Below are 9,575 nucleotides of genomic sequence, written 5' to 3'. Positions count from 1 at the left end.
AGACTTGATTAACCATTTCTGTCCTCTGGCTGCACAGGGAAGGAACACCTTGCCTGACAGGAGTCAGGCACAGAGTGTGAAGGAAGGATTGAGAGGTCTATCAATAAACCCAGCCCCAGCGATGAGGAAAAAAGGAGGGTGCCTGGAACAGTGTGATGGGAAGGTCTGAGTTTGGCTAAGCTGGGTGAAGAAGCCACTGGTGCCTCAGAAGGAGCTAGGCTGCCTGGGACTAGGGAAGAAACAGAAGTGGGGTCCACAGCAGGACCCTCACCCTTAAATCCTCGACGTGCCTTTTATAAGCTAAACTCAGGCTGCCTGGACAGTCTTCCCCATAGACTGGACTTCACTGTGAGCTTGAGTGTGACTCTGTGTAGGGCCTATGTCTACAAAAGCTGCCCCCGGGGTGGCTGGGAGGATCAGCAATATCAATGACAGGACGCTGTGGGCTCTCTGGGCTTTCAGAAGGAACATACATTGCTGCCCTGGTTAGTTTACATCAACCTAACACAAGCTAGAGTCATCAGGGAGGAGGGAGTGTCCGGTGAGAAAATACCTTCATAAGATCCAGCTGTAAGGCATTTCTCCCCTCCCCCTTCCTCCATAATCCATTTTTAAAAAAAAAAAACCTTTTTATTGATTCTTTGTGAGTTTCACACCATGCACCCCTGTCCCACTCATCTCCCCGCTCCCTCATAGCCACTCTTTGCCCTTGCAACCTCGCCCCAAAATAAACACACACACACACACACACACACACTGAGAAAGGCATAGAAAGCATTTCATCATAGAAGCTGCAGTGTGTCACCATGTGTCCCACAGTATATCCCTCTGTCCACACATCTTCACTTGCAGATGTTCATCGCAATGAGTCACTGGTCTGACTTGAGATCTCTGGTTTCTGTGACACATCAGTATTGAATCCTTATCGGGACTCCTCCTGGTTATCATACTGTTGCTCTGTGTCATGGAGATCCTGCAGCTTTGGAACAGCAGGACTGGCCCTTTCATGTGTCCCAACCATCTGCAAATGATATAGATTTTGGAGTGGGCCAATTCAGAGCCCTGGATCTGGGCCCAGGTGGTAACTGGGGTGATTAGCAGTCAGTCAACTCTCGCTTCTTTGCACCTCCAGGGAGAGCTCTCCAGCACTGCTCCAGCTAGACTACCCAGTGTTGACATGGGCAGGAGGCAGGTTCTGCTCTCCTGCCCTCGTGCCCTCTGGGCAGGCCCATGTGTTCCCACTCCTTCAGAGTCAGCTCCACTGTGCCGCCCAGGCAAGATTTGTGGCCCATTCTCCCTAGGGCTGCAGCCTTCAAGGGCCTGGGCTAGTTCTCCTGCTCTCATACCCTTAGGGCTGGATCACCCCTGCCTTCACTATCAGGACCACTATGCTGCCCAGTTGAGGTGCAGGGCCAGCTTGCCTGAATGCTACCGCCAGTGAGGGGGCAGGGCTAGTAAGGCATTTTCTTAATTAGTGATTGATGGGGAGGGCCCAGGCCATTATGTGTGGTGTCATCCCTGGGCAGTGGTCCTGGGTTCTAAAACATAAAAGGCTGAGGACTGGAGAGATGGCTCAGTCGTACAGATAACTCAGCTCATTGGGTGCTCTTCCAGAGGTCCTGAGTTCAATTCCCAGCAACCACATGGTGGCTCACAACCATCTATAATATGGTCTGATGCCCTCTTCTGGCATGCAGGCGTACATGCAGACACATTAAACAAGCAAATAAATAATTAAATAAATAAATAAATAAATAAATCTTTTTAAAAAGATAGCACACTGAGCAAGCCATGGGGAGCAAGTCAGTAAGCAGTACCCCTCCATGGCTTCTGCATCAGCTGCTATCAGGCTTTTAGCCCTGTTTGAGTCCCTATCCTTATTTACTTCAGCGATAATTATGATATGAAAGTGGACGCCAAATAACCCATTTCCTTCCCAACTCGCTTTGGTTATGCTATTCCATCACAGCAATTAGAAACCCTAAGATGTCTTCTCTTCCTGCCCCTGGGCTCTCGTCCCTTCGTCTGGGAGCCTGAGTTCTTCACCAGGGGGCAGCACAGGATCGTGCTCCACTTTAACAGCTCTGCGGAGCACGGAGCACGCACAGCTTTCGGAGACCCAGCAGACACTGTCCCACTCTCCCGCCCAGGGGAAGAGCTGCGCAAAGCACCAACCATCTGCACCCCACTGAGGGGCTCAGAAGTCTTCGGAGGGGTATACCGGGTCCGCCCCTCCCGCATGCGCACTTGGGAGTCGCCTGTTCCCTGGGCGACAGTCAACACTGCTGCAAAACACAGCTGGGCGCAGATGCTGCCCCAGCCTGGAGAGTTTTTGTCCCCCCATCAGCCACTCTCTCTGAGCTCGAGAGCCGGTGAGGGACGATGCGGGAGCCCCTTGTGCAGGTTATCCTGGGTTAAGACAGAGAGACTCAACCAGTCTTTCTTTTCTCTCCCTCTCCTGCTTCTCCAGTCCCCCATGGGCAGCCAACACCCTGGGCTACCAAAAACCACATCAGCTGGGTATCAACCGCCCCCTACCAGGCAGCTTGCTTCAATTTCCGCGGCCCGGGGGGATGGCCCTGCTGCAAGCAGGGCTCTCGCCGGTGGTTGCCAGGGGACCCCAGCTCTGGGTGTGCAGCAGGACCAGCTGTGGAGGGAGCTTGTGGAAGCTGAAGCACGAGGCCAGCGGCGTTGGTGAGTGTCCCGCCCCCCGCTTCCCTTCTCCCCAATCTCCCACATCTCCATCCTCCTTGGAGGTCTGAGAAAGTTCAGAGGAAAGAATTCAGAATATATGGAAAGGTCAGAGGGGGAGAACATGGAAGTAGGGTGCGAGAGAGGCCAGCCTAGGCCCAGACTGTGGCTGAAGCAGCTAGGGCCTCATTCCCAGCAGATAGCTGGGAATATAGGCATAGACAGGGCTCTGGTCCCATGTTGGGCCACACAACAATCTCTCTGTCCCTCCTCTTTTGGGAGGAAGCTGGCAGCTGGAAGCCATGGCACTGCCTGGGTCGGGACTCTGACCTGGGGGTGGGGGCGGGGAGCCTCCTTCCTGGTTTCTTTTAATCAGTGAAAGATACCAGGGGGAAGCCCGGGTAGGTTTGCCCAGAGTTCTAAGGGGGCCTCGCTTCCAGGACCCCGAGAGAAGCAGGTAGGCTAGGCAAGTGTGATGACTCTGATCTGTATGCCCAGTGTGAGTTTGAAGTTAGTAAGACAAAAGCAAAGACTGGAGTGGCTGAAGCCCAGTGGGAAGGAAGATGGCGACTGAGCGACCACTCAAAACTGTGAAAAGTCTAGATGAAGGCTTTCCGAATGCACACGCCAGTGGCTGCACTTTTTAGTGTCTTTTCGTCCCTCCTTTAGTCACTCCATCAGGGAGCTCATTCACATAAACATAAGCACATGTCAGTATTTCCTTCTTCAAGGCAGGGTAATATTCTATTTCATGACTATACCCCATTTTCTTATCTGTTTCAACTCTCATTGTTTTCGCGTCTTGGCTGTTGTTAGGTGTCACAGCAAACAGAGGAGAGCAGATTTCCCTTTGAGGCCTGGCTTCCCATTTTTCAGATAAATCTTTTCAGAAGTGGAATCGGACCCGGTTCTAGTTTTGTTGGGAGGGACTCTACTGCTGTTTTTCACAATGGCTGCCCTACTTTGCATTTCCATTAACAGTGTACAAGGACTCCAAGATCTCCCAGCCCTGCTGATGCTCACTGGTTGTTTTGGGTGCCTCCGTCCGCCTAGTTAGATGGTCAGAAGCATAACCCTAGGCTGGCAACTGGTGACAGTACTGAAGTGGAGCTGTCAAGCTGTCAATCAGACACTGTCACTAGCAAGATAGAAATGGGATTAGAGGGCACCCCCTGTTGCTTTAGAATTGCTTCCGGGTAGCTGAGGTGTCCCTGGGAATGTCTGGCAGCATCCACCCTCTATGTTGGTTGTGGTGTGAGGACACAGGAGAGACATAGGGCATTCACTCTCCTCGTAACATGGCCTTTGAGGGGGGGTGGGGGGTGGAGCCCTCTTACCCTGAAAAGACTTCATTAAAAAATATGTAAACTTGGTACTAGAGCGATGCCTCAACGGTTAAGATCACTTGTTCTTACAGAAGACCCAGGTTCAGTTGCTTGAACCCACATTTAGCAGCTCATGACTGCCCAAAACACCAGGTTGAAGGAATCTGGCGCCTTCTTCTGGTCTCTGCAGGTACTGCACACACAGTATGCAGTGCACATAAATACATGTGCATTCTTTAAAAATTTGTAATATGTAAAGCTGAGTCCTAACATGGTGTTTTAGTTACCTTTCTATTGCTATGATAAAACACCATGACTAAGGCAGCTTATAAAAAAAAGTATTTAATTTGGGGCTCATGGTTCCAGAGGGATAGAATCTATGATGATCATGGTGGAGAACATGGCAGCAGATAGTCAGGCAAGCTGCTGGAGAGGTAGCTGAGAGCTCACATCTTTATCCACAGGCGGGCAAGGCAGTGAGAACCAACTGGGAATGGCATGGGCTTCTGAAGCCTCAAAGCCAACCCAGTGACACACCTCTTCCAACGAGGCCACACCTCCTAATCCTTTCCAAACAGGCCCACCAACTAGGAACTAGGAACAGTTCAAATAAGCATATAGGAGCCATTCTCATTCAAACCATCACAAATGGTGATGCCCAAGGGCCGTAATCCTAGCATTGGGAAGGTACAGGCAGGAGGGCTCAAAGGTCAAGACTGCCTGGTGTAGCAGTGTAAACCTTTAATCCCAGCACTCAGTGGCAGAGGCAGAGGCAGAGGCAATCTGGTCTACATAGAAAGTTCCAGGCCAGCAGGACCACAGTAAGACCCCATCTCAAGTTAAAAAAGAGAAGTAGGTGGAGGAGGAGGAGGAGGAGGAAGAGGAGGAGGAGAGGGAGGGAGGGAGGGAGAAGAGGGGAGGGGAAGAAGGAAGGGGGGAGGAGGAGGCAGCCAGGGTCATCGTCAGCTACATCATGAGTCCTGAGCTAACCTGGACTAAAACAAACGAACAAATAAGGAACATGTAAACTTGAAGTACTAAACACACCTGGAGTAGGAAGAATGTGTGGAAATGACAAAAACAAGAGAGAAAAAGTAGCCAGTCACTCGGTGCTACTCCATAAGTAAAGTGTGGGCATTTGACGTTTATTGTGGTTACAGAGCATTTTAATTCCTCCATAGTAATATAAAGACTTAAAGGCATAGTGGAAGTCAATTTTCAGGATATTCTAGAAAACAAACAAACAAACAAGATACAATTGATCTGGAAAGATGGCTCAGTGGTTAAGAGCACTGACTGCCCTTCCAAAGGACCTGGGTTCCATTCCCAGCACCCACTTAACAGTTCACAGCTGTCAGTATTTCTAGTCCTAAGGGATCTGACACCCTCGAACAGACATATATTCGGGCATTAAAAACAAACAAACAAACAAGAACCCTCACAATCCTGTGCTTTCCTTTCCAGGGCTGAGAATTGGGGTTTCCTGAAAGACTATGACCCTCTGGTAAGACAGCACCCCCACCCCCAGAAAACTTTCAGTGTGGACACCTGTTCTTTCTTTCTTCATTTAACTAAATTTTTTGAGGATCTACTCTGTGCTCTGGCAGAATAGAAGTGAGGAATAGAAGTGTTGTTTTAAGTAGCTAGGGGTCTAATGGAAAAGAAAATATTTATAAGGAACATTTAGAACAAAAGTACCCAGTATTTGTTAATTTTATTAAAGATGTATTTTCACTGGGAGGTGGTAGCTCATGCCTTTAATCCCAGCACTTGGGCAATAGATACCAATGGATCTGAAGTTGAGACCAGACTGGTCTATGTAGAGAATTCCAGGATAGTCAGGGCTATGCAGAGAAACCCTGTCAAAAAAAGCAACCAACTAGCCAACTAAAGATCTATTTTTCTTTTCTTTTTTTCTTTTTTGGGGGGGGGGGTATGTATATGTGTGTGTTTCTGTGTGTATGTGCTTGTATACGCAGTTGTCGGAGAGACGGGGGAGGCTGGAGAGACAGCTTTTCATAATACGGATGCTTAGAACTGAACTCTTAGCACTTGGAAGTGTGAGCCTTACCCCTTAGTGGCTGAGCTATCTCTCCAGCTCTGCTGGTCTTAATAAAAATAAACCAAGTGAGCCAGGTGTGGTGATGCACGCATGCCTTTAATCCCAGCACTTTGGAGGCAGAGGCAGGCGGATCACTGTAGTATTAGGGCAGGTGTGTTTCGAATAGCAAGGCACCGGCCAGCCAGGCCTGCAGCGTGAGACCTCGTCTTGTGACTTATTTACTGCTGTGACTTCTCCCCTAGTTAAGGAGCCTGCTGTGTGTAGGAATGTGTGCCCAAGTCCCCTGACGTCTATATCTCTTGTCCACCCTCCACCCTGACTGAAATGGGTGTTGTTAAGATCCCTTCTCGCTCCCATTCTGGTCTCCAGTTCCAGACTGGGAACGCCTCAAACATATCCATGAGGTGTGTGATCCGGTTTGTCTCCTCCCTTCAGGGAAATAAGAAGGAACCTCAGGAGCTGCCTGCCAGTGTGCCCTTCTTCTCAGATACCTTCCCCTGCTCCACCAACCGGGAGGTGGGCAGCAGGGTGGACACACCCCTGGGGAAAGCCCTCGGCCGCATGGACTTCTTCTTTGTGGAAGGCACTCGGAAGAGGAAGTCAGATGATGAGCTGCAGCCAGTGTAGATGGGCTCTCGGGGCTGGCCACAGCAGGTGGGTATGGAGCGGACAAAGCCCAAGGAGCCTTCACACATGCTCTTGACTCAATCCCATACTGGAATCTCGAATGAGGAGGCTTCCAGAAACCCTCCCAGTACCACAGAATCTCAGCCCTTCCAGTTCAGGATTCTGGAAAGGGAGCTCAGAGTTGAGTTTGGGAGCATGTTTAATGAATTCAGTGAGGTTACCTACAGCTTCTGCCTTGGTCTGTCTGTGGGTGCTGGGGTACCTAGGACGTGTTTGTGCATGCGGGTGTCCTTGGAGGCCAGAGAAAACACTGGATTCCCCCAGAACTAGAGTTAGAGATGGCTGTGAGCCACCATGTGCATGTGTGTGCTGGGGATGGAACCTAGGTCCTTTGCAAGTGCTTTTAATTGCTGAGCCATCTCTCCCGCCCCAGTCTTGACTTAATCTTTCTTGCTCCTAGACTTCCACTTGAATAGAAATAGCTGTTTGGGATGCAGGGGGTGTGCTAGGTAGAGTAATGCAAAGAAAGCATGCTCATGCCAGACACTCGTGGTACACCTGTGCTGAGCCCCTAACAGTTACCTCGGCACCTATCCAACCCAAGGCACTTGATGGCCATGTGATACTGCCACAGCGTGACCTTGGCTCTTCCCCTGCACTGGCTCCCAAGCCTGGAAGCACAGCCACTTAAGATGTTGTAGCATTTCAGCCCAGATCACCTTCATAGATATTTTTGTCACTGCCCACAAAGTCTAGAAGCCACATCATAGCTATTTTGACTAGCCTGGTCAATTCTCTGTGACATGTGATCAAGGCAGTAATACCCCTCCAGGCCTCTGTCTCCATAGTTAGAGAATGGACAGGGGAGGGGAAGAGACAGATCTCAAGGACATCACAGGGGCTGCTCTTCTGCAGAGCACATTGATAGCAGGGACCATACAGCGCAACTCACCACCTCCTTTCCCTTGCAGAGGCCTTGGCTGCAACATTACACTGGGATATCTTGTCTACATGTCTCCCAGTTTCTTGGACCAACAGGTTCCCGGCTGGGCTGGCCAACAGGCCCAGGCTGCTCAGTACCAGAGAATGCCAGGGCCAGCTGAACCAAGACAGCCTGCAGGAGACTATGGCATACAGTGTCTGCTTCGCTCCGAAGGCCACAGCCAGCCCCACATACCCTCTACCTCTGCCTCATCTTCAGACTCTCCAAGAAGGTGCCTGCTTCTGACCTCCACTGTCACATCCACAGGCTGAGGGGATAGAGATGGAGGGTCCAGCCACCAGTGTCTTCTTTCTCTGCGTCCAGAACAAGAAAATCTAGACGAGCCGGGTGGCACCAAACCTCCACATCATCACTGGAAAAGTCTAGGGAGCTTCGTCCAGACAGTCAAACAGGGCAGCAGAGCCCACAGGCTGGGTGGCACCAGGGAACGAGAACAGATTAGGCAGGAAGTGCCACAGAAGAGTAGAAAGGATCCTCCTTAAGTTCTAACCACTGCTTCTTTGAGAGACCCTGCCTCCTTCTACTCTGTGACAGAAGCTGCCTGTCTGTCTACTCCAGTGATAAGACACGGGGTGACCTTTAGGCATCTTCCTGTACTAGAAATGATGAGGCAATGTAGGAGGGACACATGAGCCAGCCTGAGTGTGACTCTGTGATAGGCAGCCTGTTTTGGTTGAATGGAGCTTGCTCCGGTGACCCAGTAGAGAACTCTACAAGGGACGGAAAAGCGAGCCATGGTCCCAGAATCATGTGCCTGAAACCACAGAGCTCCCAACTCCATAATTCTGTAACTACCAGTCCTGCAGACACTGTCCTAAGCTTCTGGCATTCTGGCTAGACTCCACCCCCACAGATACCAGACTATAATGGGGTATGCTCCTCCCCACAGTTACCTGGCAACAGCAAGATAGCTCAGCCCACTATAAAAGGGACTGCTTGGCCACGCTCTCTTTAAGCTCTCACCTTTCTGACTCTTGTCTAGCCCTCTTTCTCTTTCTCTCTCTCCCCCTTTCCCCCTCTCTCTCCATGTGGCCATGGCCAGCCTCTCTCTTTCTACCTTCTCTCCTTTCCCCTGCCTTTCTACAATAAAGCTCTAAAACCATAGACTGTCTCTGTTCATCAAGGCCCGCTGTGCTTGAACGATGGGATAGGCTTTGTCCTAACAAGCTGTGTCTAACCTCCTGCAGGAAGGTCTTCCTGCACTCCAGCCACGAACTGGACCAAGGACTCTGTGGGAACCATCAAGGACCCTCTCCCCTGCCCTCTTCTCCCTTCGGCCCCGGAGCTGACTGAGCCACCTGGGGCCCCCATTTGTTCTCAGTTTCTCCACAGTATCCAGTGTGGGATGCTGGAGGCTGGGAACCTGGTGCCTAAGGTTGCCCCTTCTCCACCCACCACCCGCCGAGCTGGGGTTGGTGGCTTCACACAGCCAGACACCCACCCGGGGCCGCGTGGAAAGCGTGTGGCAGTCCTCCCGAGTCCACCCGCCCAGAGCACCAGAACTCTGGCAGGACGCGGGTTCTCTCCCCTCTTTGCCCCACACCTGAGAGGTGCCTACACACCACATTTAGGACAATATGGATGCCAAACAGAAGGAAAGTAGGAAGCTAGGCCTTTGACTAATGTGCACACACAAACACACGTGCACACAATTAATACTTCCAGTTTTTCGATACCAAACTCTTTTGTGGACTATAGAATAAAGAACAGAAAATCCCCATCTGATGGCTAACAGTCACAGCTAATTTAGGTATGGATTAATAAAGGCCACAGAAACCTCTAGTTAGAGATTCATAGGAAACCCCATCTGTAAGCCAGGCGTGGTGGCGCACAACTTTAATCCCAGCACTTGGGAGGCAGAGGCAGG

The 9,575-nt window shown here is 50.7% G+C and overlaps 1 protein-coding gene across 1 annotated transcript; it reads left to right on the top strand.

The window, feature by feature from the left end:
• The first annotated feature begins 2,404 nt into the window (after positions 1-2,404).
• Positions 2,405-7,751, top strand: C7H2orf50 (chromosome 7 C2orf50 homolog). Its single transcript, XM_021201376.2, has 4 exons — positions 2,405-2,694; positions 5,481-5,520; positions 6,514-6,732; positions 7,677-7,751. Exons 1-3 carry the CDS (start codon positions 2,477-2,479, stop codon positions 6,703-6,705), a joined length of 450 nt encoding a protein of 149 aa, XP_021057035.1. The 5' UTR covers positions 2,405-2,476; the 3' UTR covers positions 6,706-6,732; positions 7,677-7,751.
• The last annotated feature ends 1,824 nt before the right edge of the window (positions 7,752-9,575 follow it).

Source organism: Mus pahari, chromosome 7, assembly GCF_900095145.1.
Source record: "Mus pahari chromosome 7, PAHARI_EIJ_v1.1, whole genome shotgun sequence".
Classification (NCBI taxonomy): Eukaryota; Metazoa; Chordata; class Mammalia; order Rodentia; family Muridae; genus Mus; species Mus pahari.
This window is presented reverse-complemented; position numbering and strand designations above follow the sequence as displayed.